Source organism: Echeneis naucrates, chromosome 10, assembly GCF_900963305.1.
Source record: "Echeneis naucrates chromosome 10, fEcheNa1.1, whole genome shotgun sequence".
Lineage (NCBI taxonomy): Eukaryota > Metazoa > Chordata > Actinopteri > Carangiformes > Echeneidae > Echeneis > Echeneis naucrates.
Window position 1 is genome coordinate 8,095,700 of NC_042520.1, and position 17,252 is coordinate 8,112,951.

The 17,252-nt window shown below is 39.5% G+C and overlaps 1 protein-coding gene across 1 annotated transcript in view; it reads left to right on the plus strand.

Moving 5' to 3' along the window:
- Positions 1 to 3,744: 3,744 nt before the first annotated feature.
- glra4a (glycine receptor, alpha 4a) overlaps positions 3,745 to 17,252 on the plus strand; it is an 88,959-nt gene continuing 75,451 nt past the window's right edge. The window contains exon 1 of the mRNA XM_029513250.1: positions 3,745 to 3,869. Within this exon, the coding sequence (XP_029369110.1) occupies positions 3,745 to 3,869 (125 nt within the window). The remainder of the gene's footprint in view (positions 3,870 to 17,252) is intronic.

The following is a 17,252-nucleotide window of genomic DNA, read 5'->3' on the forward strand; positions in this document are numbered from 1 at the left end:
CATCTTTGGTCTGCCACAGATTTGCAACACACACACACAAAAAAACAAAAACAAAAAAAAACTAAAAACTAAGGATTGCACAAACACACATTTGAAGAGACACACACCCACTCAGACCTACGGACAATTTAGAGTCATCAGTTAACCTAGACAAGGTGGGAGGAAACCCACACAGGCACGAACCTGCAACCTTCTTATTACGCTGCAATGCTGCCTCTAAGAAAGCCCAACAGCATAAAATAAATTATTAGTTTTCAACACAATCAACAGAAGTTTTACTCCTTTGAATGGACACCATACGTACAAGACCATCAGGGAGGTTGTGTTAAGGAAAACAGATCAAAATAGATTGTTAAAACTGGTTACCTCAATAGCTCATATTAGTAATCGTGATAAACCTATTTTGAGATAAAAGTTCCTACATTGAATCTTTCTGCATCTTTACATCAAACAGAACCCGTATTCTTACAAAGAAGACTGGAAATTCAGTCTGTGTAGTCATGACAAAACAACAATAACCAGACCGCTGCTTTAAAACATCTGCCATATAAGTAAATGTAAATATAACCGTGTCAACATTGACCAAATCTCTACTTTCCTGCCATCAACTCCCAAGTCCTTTCTTATCAACACTGCCAGTTTCCCTTCAATAATTATTATACTTCCTGCATACATACAGTGTGATTCTCTGCAAGTCTATCTGCTTGGTCTAGTGGGACTCCTTGTGTGTAATGCAACAGTTTTCAACTGACATCATTGCCTTATCTGATCTTAGAGAGCGAGTGGAGCCCAGCTCCAATGTACAGACATTTACTGCTGCTATATTTCAATCACGCAGTGCTAACGGACTTTGTTACTGTAGCATATAGCGTATTCCCGAAGTGTTCTTCTGGGAAGGGGGAAAAAAAAAAAAAAAAAAAAAAATCATACATAATTTTTCAATGCGAAAAATAAAAGGGAAGTTCCTTCACTGTCTCAGTATGCAATCTAGCATACACAGTACAGCATTTAAATACACAATTAGTCAAAAAGAAATTGGTGTACCATTCCATTGAATTCGTGAGATCAAGGAAGAGTATTTAAGTTTGATGTGATCCCACAAATGGCTGTGACACAACCTTTTTGTTTGTTTGTTTGCTTGCTTTATTATCATTGTCTTTTATCCCTGCCAACCTTAATAAACCAGGAGAAAGAACAGTCTGGGATCAGAGCAGTGGTGCTGTCAGAGTGCAAAGGAATGATGCAGTTTCCTTCAAATAATGAAAAAATTATTTCCAGTTCACATAATCTGGTTGAAATTCAACGCACTTTGAAGCGCATAAAAATAAACAAGACTAGTTCAAAACCTTCTATATAACTGGACTGCTGTAGCTGTGTTGCAGTTGCAGCAACTACAAGCTCAAAATTTCCCTTTAAGCTTTTCATATGAAATTCCCCTTCAGCATGTTATTTCTTAAGAGGGCTTTTATTGCTGTGCTGACTGCAACGAGCTGCGGTGGTTTCTCTAGCAGTTAGCAAAGGTTGGCTTGCAGTAAAAGTAGTCTATAGAGTAAGAGCAGTGAGGCTCAATGAACTGGAAGCACACCCCTTATTCAACCGGGAAGCCAGAGTGACCCAGTGGACTGTGACAGGAGGTGTCGTCCTGACTATCCCACCGCCCCTTCCCACCTTGGTTCAGACATCACAGGTTTATACCTTGTCTTGTTTAAAAAAAAAAAAAAAAAAGTCTAAATCTAGCAACAATGTTTTCGTGTGTCAGAAACTAAAAGGCCAAAATGGCTGTAAATGATCACATATTTAACACAAATCCATTCATTCTTCTTAAGAATATATGGATTATGAAAATTATCCAGATTAAAAAATATATTTAGTTGTATCTTATTATTAACATGGTTCCATCACATCTAGCTACTTAACTAGATATTTGTTTCATACAAGAAAACATCGTCCTGTTCTGTATATCGCAACAAAATATTTAAGTTCCTTAGCTGCAGTTCTCTTTTTCCTTCTTTCTGAACAAATTTCTGACTATTAGAATTAGCCTGCTGGGGGGGGGGGGCTGCTGTCAGCTGCCACCCTGCAGCAGACACTGGGCTGCAGCGACCAGCCACCAGCTGCATTGCTGTTGCCTTTTTGCATGCTGTGACAGTGTCACTGAGAGGTAACACGCACAAGGGGTTACTGATAAGGCTTCCATGGGTAGGAAAAGTGCTTAAAGTATTGATACACATTAAATGCATCCAGAGTAACAAAGTGAACTATGATAACCTGTTTCATTCCCCAAGCAAAAGCAGAAATTAATGCAATTGATTTATCTGTCCAAGCAGACAAGTTGTCAGGAAGCACAACAACAGAATCATTGTTGGAAAAGGGTGTGTCAGGTAATGACACATTGTCAATCACCTCCAGACAGGAATGTGGCCCTGCATCCTCAGCAGTTTGTCAGTGATCTTGTCTACAAATGCAACTCACACAATGTGAAAATAATCTATTGCACTACCACTGAAACCTGAAACCTTTTTCTGATTTCATGAGATGTGCATAAAGTCACACTAACAGTGGAGTAATGTAAAAATAAAGGAAGAAACTCATGTGCTATAGATGTGTTAGATTACTTAAACAAACAGCAGTACACCCCTGTTTAGGAATAGGAATGTCAACAGTGTACAGAAAATTATGAGGTACCACATTAAGAGGAAGTCTTTTCATAATTCACTGACTAATTGTCTTTGTGTAAAATGAAGACAAAACTATTCTTGTTGTTATATGAAGAGGCATTTGAAGAACTACAGCTAAGGAAAATGGATCCCCCTGTCTATTCATTGTTTGCATTAGTCTTCCTCCAGGGTGATACAGAAGACTTAATTGCAGGTTCAGACTCTGTGCCTTCTACCCGTATCTTATTTTGTTTAATTAGGACTAATTGCATTGAGCCAACATGTCCTGTCAATAGTAATGTTTATTTATCTGGAGGGTGGAGTTTTACAAGAGCAACAAAGAAAAATAAATATGATGGAAGTCATGATGATCAGCACCATCTGCTGTCATAGAAGCTGAGAGCTCCACACAAACGGTGCTGGCTGGTAGCAGAACAGTGGCTGGCCAACAGTGACACCTACAGGTGTAATATCTAAATACACGTCATCCTCTCCAAACAAGGCATTGCACAATTTGGACACAACTATGACTTTTTTTTTTTTTTTTTCCCCAATCAACCCTCAAGCTATACAAAATCAGTTGTGTACACTGCCTTAAAAATACTTTGGCTTCGGGACGTGGACAAACCCGTTGCATACATTTCCATTTTGGCTGTGGCCATCCAACTAGTCATGCACCAGAACTCACATAGGGGGGATACTGAGGGGGTGAAACACTGCACAACTCACTGCCTGAACTTCTGTATGGACATTGTTGTTCCCAGAAGAAGTATATGCTGCTATCGAAACAACAAGCCTTAGATTACCGGTGATGTCAAGGACCTCTTCAACAGGAAGAAGAGGGCTTTCAAGGAGGGGGATCAGACAAAAAGCTGCAGAACATACAGTCGGAGCTCAAAGACAGCCTCTTGGAGGATGAAAAGGAATACAGAGGGAAGGTAGAGCAGAAACTGCAGCGGAATCACTTGAAAGAGGTCTGGGATGGAATGAAAGCAGGAAGAGCAGCAGCACGGCAGAAGGGGATGTGATGAGAGCAAACCAGGCCAACCACTTTTTAAACCGGTTTCACTGCCCTGCCTCTGCTACAATGGCATGCCCACCCCCGACACCGTTGCCTTCACCATGGTGTCCCTACGGACAGTGTGACCCCACTCACACCAGCCAGAAGTCACCAGTGACCATCCACAGATGCACCCCTCCCCCGGTTGCAGAGTGAGGACATCTTAACCCCCCCCCAATCCTCATGGAGGATCAAGTAAGAGGTGAGCTTAGGAGACTACACCCCAGAAAAGCAGCTGGCCCAGACAGAGTGAGTCCCAGACTGCTCAAGTCCTGTGCTGGAGATCTGGGAGAACCTCTTCAGCGCATCTTCTGCATGAGCCTCTGACAAAGAAAGGCCCCACCGCTTGGAAAACCTCATGCCTGTTCCTAGGTGGGCGTGAAGGATGCCATCATCTCCTGCACAGAGTCCACTCTCATCTGGACGTGAGGAGAGGTGCCGTGAGAAAGAAGTTCTTCGTTTGGACGGGCTGGTTGGGACAGCTGGCTCTAAACAAGACATCTCTCAGACACATTTCTGAGTAAAATGCTGAGGACTGAGTAAAATGCTGACCATCATGGACAATAACACAACTACACAACATACTCTTCAAACAGAGGCGCACGTTCAGTGTCAGACTTCTGTCTCTGTCACGCTCGATGGACAGACTAAGGAGGTCCTTTGTCCCCAGGGCCACACAGAGAGGAGGTGTGAAATAAACTTAACAGAATGAGTCCACCTCTCTCTATCTCCATGCCCTCATCACAATGTGATGTCTGCTTCAAACAGTTTTGACTGTACTTACAGGCTACATTATCCCATTGCACCTCTGACCCCAACCTTTGCCCTAAATTCTTTTTTTCTAATATATTCCGCTATTGCTGTATAATTTCTATGTGGGTAATTTGTGGGTTTATACATGGTCATACATGGATGCTATGCATGTTTCTGCGTAAGCTACTGGATGCCTTAAATTTCCTTCGGGATTAATAAAGTATCTATCTCTACAATGTGGTGATCACTGTAAATCAAAGGCAAAAAATGACACCCCAGATGGTTCCATGAGGCTTTTCAGTCAAATTACATTGTTCTGCAAGGTCATCAGCCGTGTACAGGGATGCTTTAAAACGTGTTAACAATCACTGAAAGCAGTGCACGAAAGTGTCCAGAAATAATAGTCATTTGTTGTAATAGTCTTTGATACCACCAATTAATACATTGAGGTTGAAATGAATGAGAGCAGCTAGAGGAATGAATGCGAGAGGAATGACTAAATTAGACCAACACATTTTTTATTTCTGAATAGCAAATGAGATTTGAAGGACACAGAATTATAACAGATATAAAAATGTCTTTTAAAAAAATAAAATCTTATCAGATAACTTTTATTTCAACTTAACTTTGCTCAATTTTTGCTCTGTTTGCTTCCCCTTTTATCTTCCAGGACAACAAAAAATACTGTATATACCTGACTACCATTTTTACTCGCCCCTGTACAGCATTTTACTGCTTTGGCGAAATAAGGGAGAGGTCCTCAGTGTGAAACGGATGTGCAATCACAGCCCTTTCCTTGAAGGTCATTACCAGCTTCTTGGCTTTTCTTCACGGCCACGATGAAGCCAATGGGGGAAAATGACAATGGTCAGGTTTGTTGAGTCAGAGCATTAAGCCACAAGCAGGAGAAATAGCTTTGACACTACAGGCTCTTCAAATCACCACACTGAGCCACGTAAATGCCACAGCAATAAGCAAAGAGACAGGCAGCATTTTTCATCACAGAAGGGGAGCTCATTTTGGAGCGAAGCAGACTGCTGCATTTTGTTTGGCACTTTCCTTGAAATGGCGGATGTGAAGTGTTGTCAAGGAACCGCTTCACAGCGGTGGGACAAAGCTTTCATTAGGGCTTAAATTGAGGGACATCACTACAAGCCAACACATCTGGGGATCCTTTTAGTTCCGGTAAAGCAACAGTGAAAATAAATGGGCCTATTGAAAGCTCATTACATGTAGTATATGTGATATTAGGAAGTCCATGGTAGTTGAAAAAAAAAAAACTAAATAATAATAATAATAAAAAAATAAAAATAGACTTCTGATTTATAATCCAATTTTGATAACACACAACTGCTATGGTAAGCCTACTACATCTCATTTTAGCATTTACTTTGCCTTATTCTGCCTGTAACTACACTCAGCTAAGATGTGTTCTTAAAATTTGTCCTTTTATCCATTGTCTCCAAAGCTTATACTTCTCATTTTGTCATTTTCTAGATACTGTAATTCTCCTTGAGAAAATGCACAGCTCTGACTTCCCAAAATACTAAATCATTTTTCCCCATCTGGAATTTGTCTTTGACATGCATCTCATGAATCATTAAACTTCCAAATCAAAGTGAGAGAGTCGCTGTCCTGAAATGATTAATGTTATCTCACATGAAATAAAACAGATACTCAACACTGATGTTACCTAGCAGACACACCCCTTTATTTTTGACTCCAAGGAACCTTTTAAATACAACTGAACATTCAAAGTCTGCACCCTGCCTCTTTGTTGAATAATTGATTACGAGGGTGAAGGCATAAACATGGATTTATAGCAGTAGCAACACACTGTAAAACTTTCCTGGAATGTCAAAACATACAGTCTGAACTTATTTACTTGCAAGCTGCATGTTGCTGCATGTTTTTCGTCAATGTTTGGTGCTTTGCTGTCCTGTTGTCACAGCCCTTTAGCATCGTTTCAAAAATGTACTGCCGTTGCTTTGTGTTGTAACTTCAGAGATGAGCATACAGAAAAGGGGTGTGCTGTTTTGACCTTTTAGAGGATTACAATTGTAACATCTTTAGCCGGTCACATGCATTTTTTTCAGTGCTGGACCAAATTATTTTTGGCAGAACAGTAACATTTCTTTTCAAGGTGAGATACAGAGAGATGGTATTGATTCTGGATTAGAGTTTTGACCTATCATGAACAGTGTAAGAAAATATTACACAGGAAATTCTGTTGATATGACTACTATTATTGACAATAGTGGCAATATTTACAGAATTAAATATTGATTCTGTCAATAATATGCAACTCATAATCTGGCTACCTTTAAGTGTAATTGTTCTCTTTTGTGCAATCATTTTTTACAAACATTTGCATTTGCAGATAATTGCAATTTCTGCTGTGGGACAAGTAAAATAATTTAAATTTAACTGGCATAGTGACATGCATGCATTGAAACGCATATAAACAAGGTTTGGGGATGTACAATACAGCTTGATGAGGATAACAGATGACTATTGGCAACACTGTCTGCTGTACCCATCTCCACACCCCACACTTTTCAACCACTAGGCACTGAGTTAAGCGCCAACAGCTCCCTTTGATCAGGAAACTTATTATGAGACATCATGTTTTCATTAACATGAAGATGACATCTTGATCACACTATGATTTATTCTGCCTCGTTCAATTCACCAAAGAACTGTTGAGGAAGGGGTTAGAAACCCACACTTAGACACACACAGTTCAGTGCAAGAAGAGTGGAAGAGTGTACAAGGATGTCGTAAAAGAAAGGCACACTTTGGGGAAAGAATCCATTATAGCCCACCTGTCAGCCCTTCAGTTCACTCCTAATGATTTCATCCTACAACCCTTCCACTGAAAAGGATAAAATTTTGTGGAACGCAATAAAAATGGCAATTAATTCAACATTCTAATAGCACACATTTTCTACATGCTGTGCTCCTGAAATGCATAATTGTCTACACTCACTTTTCACCTAACCAAGAGCTGCCTTGGTGCAGTTGTGTCCAAATGGCAAAATATGATATTATTCAAGATGTCACTGTAGAGAATGACACCACTGTTTAAATTGTACGATGGATAAGAAGGTAAAATAATTTAGTTGAATTTAACTTGAAGGTTTTGTAAAATAGATTAAACAAGATTTGAAACAATATTATAGCAGTAGACAATATTTGAAAGTTTTTACGGTTTTGCTGACTGGTGGTGTTGTAATCTAAACCTCTGTTTTCAGTTTTGGTCCTGTTAAACCCTTTAGATACAAAACCTGCACACGGGATGAGAGTACAGCATGTAGTGTTCGAGTGAAAGCGACAGGGTTCAAGTGGAATCAACCTTTCAGGATTACATCCATTGAAGAAATCACTTTAGGAGAAGTGAGACCAGAGCACAGGCCAGCTGGCCTTGGGGACAGCTTGCTTGAATCCTGGTTGGACGTCGGCCTGGCCAAGCATCCAGAAAGTTTTTTAGATGTTTGCCAGCTCCATGCTTGTCTGTACTGGTTCAGTCAGCATCATCTGTGTGATCATAGATAAATCTCAGGCGAAATTTCTTTCTCCTTAAGGCTCCGTCAGATGCTGTTTGCCTGGTGTGCTATCAAACATCCAGAAAGTTTAGAATTCTTTGCCAGCTCCAGAGTCTTTACAGGCTCCTTCAGTTTTTGAATTTCTTTCCCAGTCAGTCTGTGGAGCCGATACAGAGATGGAGAGACTTAGAGGCTGCTATCGGGCTCCAGTAAAAGGACTGAACTGGTTTTCCTCTACTCCATGTGTGCTTGATGACACACAGTGCTACATACAAATTCTTCTTAGTGTTCTGCAGCATGATGTTGGCACCATTTGCCGACCAAATTTAAAATGCTGGTAACAGCAAGTTTGCTAACTTTCAGCATTGCCAGGGCATGAGACAGCAGTGTTGACAGTTCTGTGTCTGTGTAGTTGTGCTTGGAGGCAGATTGGACCTGGCCTTGCTGACTTGTAATGTGAGGAGGGAAAGATGGGGCTGGTTGGTGGGAGGTGGCTGAGCAGGTGCCTGAGGTGAGGCTGACAGAACACCTGGTTGTGTTGGACAAGTCTTGAGTGACATCTAGTGGCAGTGATGATTTTCAGACGCTTTCAGGACAGGAAACAGAAAAATAGCTATTCTGCCCACCTAACCATTTGGTTTGTCTGGTCATGATAATGTGGTGAACTTCTGTAATGAATAAAAGTATTACTTTGCTCCTTTCCCATTTTAATTAGTACCTTTATACAACAACTGTTAGAATTTGGGTGGTTTGAAAAAAATAAATAGAAATCTAATGATCAGTGGATGCAATTATCCACTAAATAATAGCTTTCCCTTGTTGTACTGTGGACAAATAACATATTTTGCTGTTGTAAAAGTAAAAAAAATTTCTTAAAGAAAACCCATTAGGAATGTTTTTCCACCATTCATATTCATACACATCAAGCACTTAACTATATCGACGGTTCTGTTGCTAGACTTAAAAGCTTTGTTTTGATCCATCAAATACTATCCTTGAAACTCTGGCAGAGTTATGTGTAGAGCTGTTTACTTTTGAGCCTTTGAAGAGATTGCTACATGACAACATATTTGTTTTGCGCTGTATAGAGTAGCTGAGAGTGATGTTTGTCAAATTCCTGTTAGGCTTCAGGAAGGGCACCTGGGTTCTGGCATTCACTTGCTTTTACAAAATGATGTTGTTTGAAACTAACAGCTTTATTTAACTGCACCGGTTCAGATAGACCCTGAACAACAACATTCTTCAAGAGTAAGTCAGTGAAGGTCATTGAATAAATGCTGGAGGGGACATGTTCATCTCTTGTACCGCATCGCCATCCGGTGGTAAATGTGTGCAACATTCACATCTCATGCAACGAGCCCACCTTCCCTTCTTATTTTATTGATTTAAAACCACACCACAGCAATTAGACCCATGAAGTTCACTACACTCAACATGAAATATAGAACTGCTCTGAAAACAGTCAGTCTTGAGGAGCTTTACATAATGCTTTTTAGGATAAGGATGTCTGAGCGTCTGCTGTTTGAGTTTTTATCTGTCTATTGGGAGTCCTAAACTACGTTAAACCTTTTTGTTATGTTATGTTTGAAATAGCAATTTGCTTTTAGTGCAAGACACTGGAGAACTAGGCGGGCTGCATTTTCAGTTTCAAAATTCAGATTTACCTTTAATTGACACAACAGGAATAACAATGAGGAAACTGACTCCCCTTTAATAGATCTTAACTTGTCCAGACACAGTTGTTACAGCAAGGACTCATGAGGATTGATTGAAGTGATTGAATGGATTATGGTACCATTTCTGATATTCTTTCTGAAATCCATGTTGCATGAAGCAAGTCTCAGCATTTCAGAACACATATTTTCCTTGCCCTTGATCTCTAAAACTCATCATTACCAACAGCTGACAGGAAGCAAGGAAATTGTTAATCTAATACGCTACTAGTCTTGTTTTCATAAATTTTTGAGCCTTGTGATTAATGAGTTGGAAACTCATTAGATTGTAAACAGTGGCAGTTGGTGCACAGTCCTCACGGGGCTGACAGTATGACAAATCTGACTAATTAACCCTGTGAACTGACCCGTGACCCACTAAACTGCTCTACTCAAAATAGAGTACACCAATCAAAATGCAACCAGCCCCGCCAATGCTTGCTCGGCTGCAGTAAAGTCACTAAATGAAGCATACAAATAACAACAAAATAAATGATTCCTTTGCATAGTGTTAGTTTACATTAGCATTGCATTGTGGTTTTCTCAACTCAAGCGAATAAAATAAAAAAAATCTGGTGGGAGAAAAGAAAATCAAGGAAGGAAAATGAACTGTGACAAATCCACAAAAATGTTGTAAAACTGTACTAATGGCTTACAAATGTGTAAATGCTTTATGAATAAAGTGTAGGTTTCATTCGTTGTACATATACTGCATTTCCATGTTTGCACTTAGACATATTTAAATATAACCTTTCAACATGTCAACTGTGTTAAAAGTCCAGGTTACTGTCAGAGAAAAATAGGTGTAAGATGGAAACATATTGTCTGTAGCATCGAACCAGAACTGAGTATGAATCTGTACACCAGGCTGTAGCTGGAGGGTCATTTCAGTAGTGACAAAAAGGAAGTGAAACTGAGAAGAGCAATGACCCCGAAGCTTTGGGGGGGGGTTTCCAAATTCCACAAGAGGAAAAGCTGGATTCACAGTGTAGTTGTACAGCTCATGGAGTGGCTTCGTAGGAGAACAAAGGGACTTTCAATGTGCTACTGATGGGAGCGGCAGAGATCGAAAAAAAAAAAAAAAAAAATCTTTCTTGTTTGCAGAACACTTGAACTGCTGATTTAAATGGGATATTCTTCCATCAAGGCTCTTACAGAAAGGCTCAGGCTGCATTATCAACAGCATGCACAGAAGATGTTGCATCCTTTGGGAAATAACATATTAAATCAGATCATGGCCATGATGTGAAGTAATCCATTTCAATGAGTTTTGACCTTGTCCTGATGATAATTTGATCTTCTATTAAACTATGATTTCTTTACAGATTTATAACATTTAAGGAGGAACTTAATATTGACCATGAGTCAGTTTTTCTTAATACAATAATTGTTGTTATCATGGACACATTGTTGATATTTAAAATACAACTGTAAAAGGCATTGGGCTTTATTTCATTTGTTTGTGAGAAAGTATTTCATTTACTTACCAGGTGGGGGCAGAACAAGCCAGTGAAACCCCGAAAGCTGATTTAAAAAAACACAAAACAAAACAACAACAAACAGCAGCAGCAACAACAACAACAAAACCACAATAAAATTTCACAAAAGACATGGTACAAGGTACATAGTGTGTATGTGTGTATATGTTTGTTTTAGATAGTAAAATGATAAAGAAAGAGCAGGAAGAAAAGTTTGGACACACAAAGTCAGACTCCACATTAATATTTTCTTTTATATGGCCACCAAGAAATCCCCAGGGCAAGACAGACACAGCGTGTCAAAGCACAGCTGGTGAGAACAATAAAAGAGCCACAGTCAATAATATGCTGAGTGCTGAATAAGGCTCTCTCTCGTTTTGATCTGTTATTTTTCCACAATGTGAATGTCAAAGCGTGGTTTAACAAGCCAGAAGAATTACTTGCACAGGAACTTCCACTGACTTTAGAAAGTGAGCAATGTGAATATGAATATATGCATGGAACCTGAACCTGTTGTGATAAGTGATGGCTAATCAGGAGAAGCTGCACCGCTGGGAGACAACCTACTCATGTTTTCATTGAATTGTTAAATGGGGTCTTGGATTTATAGTGGCAGTGTTGACTCTCACACACTTTGCTGCGTGGCGTCCATCTGTGCCGGCTGTTGATGTATTCACAGACTGAAAGCAGGGTTGACCCACCTGTGAAACCACTGAAAAACAGCAGATGACAAGCCTTTTTGTCGCCCACCCTCTTCCTCAAGTGAAAAAACATGGTGAAGGCCTACAAAACACCTGTGGGGAGGCTGAAATATGGGCTCATGCACGAGTGCACAGCATTCAGGTATAAAAGTTTATGAAAAACCTTTATTAAACCACTCTAGAGGGACAGATACAAACACAGAGAGTCTCCCACTATGACAGACAATTAGAAACAAAAGCTAACATGAGAGCCCTTTAAGAGCTGGTGGAAGCGATACACTGTTGGTCTCGTGGCTTTGCTTTGCCCCTGCTGTGCAATGAGTGAGAGGAAATGAAAATTAAGAGCGAGACATTCAGTTGGACTGCTCTGGGCTGTTAGCATGCATACATCTGCACGTGCACAGCCACAAAACAGGCTTCTGACTCTATGCTTATTTCTCCCTTTTGCTTGTACAGCTTTCACTTCTCTCTTTTATTGAGTGTTAGGGGAGGCTGTCAGATTAGAATTAGGGCTGCCCTACTTACTCTGTGAAAAATGTCCTATGCGCCTTGCATCTGGATGGAGGCACTCTTTGGTGTGTGTGTGTGTGTTTTTTTTTTTTTTTCCACTTATCTTTGTGGCACATTTTCACTGAACAATAGCGTTTTTATCATGGATAACCTTGCAAAATCTCACATGAACGATTAATTCAGTGATCAGTAATCTCAGTCGGGCTGCAATTACACTCAGAGGAAAAAGATTTGTATTAAAGAGGGAAGAGAAATTCATAAATGTTGAATGGACAACAACAAATATCCACTAATCAAATAAAAACAAAAGAAAGTAAAAAAACAAAAAAACAAAAAAACAAAGCTGGTAAGTGAAGAGTGATTTTTTTATTTATATCCAGGACTATGAAAAATGTGTACAAAATAAATTATATTTGCAAATACAATACAACTGTTTGAACAACAGTTTTCAAAACTTTCATAAAAAGCTTTGATGGTGTAAGTTTGTTAAAATCCACATTTTCAAGTTACGTAAGAAGCAAGCTCCAGACTTCTTTTGATTGTGGGTTTACTACTGACATAATGTCAGCTAAATGTTTGAGTGTGAGTGCACTGACTTCGAAAGATGTAGAGCTAATAACTGGCGCTCCCGACAGCTGCTGTTGTCGAGTTGTGCTGATTGGAAAAAAAAAAACAAAACAAAACATAAAAAAACAACAGCACACTTTTGGGAAAGAAGACGGGACAGATTGCCAATAGTTCTCAACCACTGAACTACAAAAATTAGCTTTTTCTCTTAGTTGCCGTAGCACAATCTTAATTAACAGTTGCATAATTAGTGCCACAGGGAGAAAACACCACAAAGATAAAATAAAAAAAATGTTTTCCCCTTTAAGGAAACGCCCAAAATGCATGGTAACTGGCCTAGAAACTAAGACTTGGAACAGCACGAGACCAGAGACCGTATTCATTACAGTGTGAACAAGTCAGCAGCTCGTTTCACCACCATTAGCTGCACTGGACCTAAACTGGCTAATCCTTGCAATAGCATTCCTGATAAATTGCTGGAAAGCAGCTTACTTTGCACAATTTAATTCCCTAGTTGGCCATGCGAAGCTTCACACCAGGCATCTTTCGATGATGTTTCCCAGTTCCCAAGACAAAGGTAGCTTTTACATAACCCCAAGGTGGTCCCTGTTGACTTTTAATTTGAACCTGCACAATATATTGTGTATATCTTAAGTTAAATTGACACACCCTATAAAAACCTTTTTGAATTAATAATTTAAATGTTTACATATTTAAATGTATATACCGTGTATATTGTATGGACTGTAAAAATACAGTATATGGCTGTGATTCTGCTTTATGCTTTTTTTGCCCTTGAATTAGCAACAGTCAGACCAAGATTCTGAATATTTGGGTCCATCTGTCCTCCATCTCAGTGATGCTTTGATCCATTTGGACTTGAGAAAGACCTGCTGAGATTATGCCAGTCAAAGCTCAAGCTTCAATGTCAAAGTTACTTTGGAATTGACTGGTGGAGGCACACAAACAACATGGTGAATAAAATTTTGGTGTTTTTTTTTTAAAGAAGCTTTTTAAGTGATTCAAACAATGCTAGCACCTTGACAATGCCATTAGTACCACCACATCAAGACTTGAACACTTTTAGGTATACTATATTTGGTTTGGCTTGTATTTGGCTATTGGCTCCATTTATAGTTGCCAGGAGCAACCAGGGAAGTCAAGTTAACCAAAAATATTTTCTTATGGGATTTTAAGGCAGAAGTCAATGGTTGAAGAAAACTTTGAGGCAAATCTCTCGCGTTTAAAAAGTTCCACTGAGCTGAAATTGTGGAGACAAGGGGAGAAATGAAGAAGAGATTCACTGCGCAAATGGAAAGGCTACAGTTCTGAGAAGTGGTAGTGACTTTATCTCGATCTGTCCGTCTACTGCTCCGAGGATTTTTTGTTGTTTCATAAAGATGGATTCCAACTGTGCGTTTGTAAGTGTGTGTCAGATTGAGTATATGGATTTTTTTCCCCTGCTGCTATCTTATCTCTCACACCTCCCTGACACTGTCCTGCTGGTCTTCCTGACCAAGCACACACAGGACTCTGCCATATCACAGTTTTACCTGAGAAATAGGAAAATATCCGAAGCTAATGGTAAATAATGTGACGTAAAACAGGAGGAGGAGGTGGGGAGAGTAGAAAAGAAAGAAAATAAGAAGTGAAAAGACATATCGAGGAGGTGCACAGAGAGAGAGAGAGAAAGCGAGAGAGAGAGGAAATAAGACACCACAGAGTCTATTCAGTGAACCACCTCGATCACAAAACCAATGACATTCAGTGAGTTAAAATAATCTCACTCTTTTGCCCTCTAATGCCTCCAGGCTGAAGCTGATGGACAGTTTCATAAGTCTGAAAAGTGTGAATGTATGGCTGTGTCACAATTTAGCAGTGCCTGGAGTCCCATCCTTTTGGTACAGCTAAGGTTACAGATTGACGTAATGGTTTCTATTTAAACACAAATTTGATTTCTGTGGTTAATTGTTTACTCTCATTGGAGGCTCATTGCATTGAAACACATTTAACATTTAATAAGATGAATTTAAATTTTTTCTCCTACATAAGGAGGATCAATAATTGTACGGTTCAGTTTCCAGCTTTATAAATCCCCCAAGGCTCCTGAAAATTCCCCATCACCTGCTCTTCAGTTGCTTCTCTGTTATGGAAGTTATTTAATGAGAAGGTTTCTGTCACTAGGGATGGGCAAAAAAAAAAAAAATGGAGCTGAGCTGATGTTTTTAAGGCAGAGTAACATTGACGAGTCTCATCAAGAGGATTGTTGACTTGGCTCTTTTCAGCTCAGAAACATCTTTATCTTGAAAGTATTGCTGTTGTCCTCAGAAAATGTGGCTACTATGGATGAATCAAAGCGCCTGAGCAAAAAATCCCTTCAGGAATACATTATTTTGAAGGCTTTACACTACAAGCTGTCAATAATTTGATAAATGAAAGTGTCACGTATTTAGCAGCTGACAAATAATATGCCACATGGTTTTGCGTTTTTGTGTATTTGCAGTTTTATCTCACACAGGCACGAGTGCCTGATGGCCCATCATAGTATGGACTGTATACAAAACATGCACTTGTCATGTTCTCTCTTCATGCCATCGTTGTCAGACTAACAATGCTGGCATCAGAAACACTTGGATGGGAAAGGGGGGGGGGGGGTTGGGGGAAAGTAAATTTGCCAAAATCTGTCTAAACACAAAAAGGCAGGTCCCATCCTGAGGTATCTGTGTGAGGGATTGTGGGAAAAGCCCTGAATGTTTAATTTGTGAGCTTGAATGTTGTGGCTCCAGCCTGAGGACCATCTAACAACAGTGAGCTTGTTGTTTCAATGAAACTCCCTGAAAAGCTTTAATTTTCCTTCCCCTTCCTGCAGTCCATTTCTCTGTCTCTCCTTCTCTACCACCATTTACTCTCTCACTGTCATTTCTTATGATTTCTCCACTGTCAGTCTTCCACCATCCTGTCCCCTCCCTTCCTCCCTCCGCTCTCTGGCTGCAAATGAAAGAACTGTGTGTTCATTAAACATGACACTTGGAAATAGACCGGCCTTCCGTCGATTGAATGGAGTGGAGTATCGTAATGAGAGGAAGGAAGAAACAACGCATTCATTCTTCAATTTGAAAAGAGGCAAGCACAAATTGTGATCGCAATGGTCGAGTGTATCTCAGCTAATCAGTTTCCACTCCAAAAAAAAAAAAATCAAACTGAGTCATGAGTCATGTATGTTATTGTTTACATAAGACGGTATGTAAAGCATGCAACGCCATCAGCATAAGAAAAAAAAAAAAAAAAAAAAAAAAGGGAAATAAATATTCTTTGCAAACGATGTTTGAAAATTGCATTTTATACAATCTCATCTCCGGTAATTTATTCACAGGACTGTACAATGTGCAAACTTATTCACAGGCAATGTCATCAGAAAGCCATAAATAAAGTGAATGAGTCATTTCAGATATACAATAGAGGGGAAATTATGGACCTCTGACTGCTGTCAGCTACTCCAACAGCAATGAACATTTATTATTGTACATAAATATTTTTTAGCATGTGTGCTAAATCCATTACCAGCAATGCTAAGAGCAAGAGATGCGTATTCACAAAAATTCACAGGCCATTTCACTCTTAGTATCTGACTATTGATCATCTAAACAGAAAATTAGATGGCAACCACAGGAAAATAATATTTGCCACTTTTGAGCAACCTGAAAAATTGACAAAGGAATTGGAACGCCATTGTCTCCATTGTACATTCAACAGAAAGCTATCGAGGCAACAATGCAGAGGTGTCGTTTTAAACCTTATAAATTGGAATTTGCTCCATCACATTATTTATGGGCTTGGAGCATGAAAACATTTACTGAAAGATTGACCACCATAGATCAGCCAATGAGGCAGAAAGCAGAAGGAAGTAAAGCACAGAATTAAATGCAATGGGGTTAGAAAGGGATATCCCTTTCCAATACAGTGGATGCTCCATTTGTTAAGTCCCTGAGGATGAGGGTGGGGGAGGGCAAAGAACACGAGCTATTAGTGCAACATGGAGTGTGCCATTAAAGTACCATGCACAAGTGATCATGTAGTCACTGCTGATATGCTTAAAGCCTGAGTGCATGGCGAGCCTTGACATCTATTTTACTCTGGAGAGCCAAAGGGGAGCTCTATGAACATCTAAGAGATTCTACTCCATACATAGTGTTGCCGCCGTTAATGGACTGCATTTGCATCAAAAGCAATGCTATTTTTCAGAAATATTCATTTGTAAATATGAGCAAC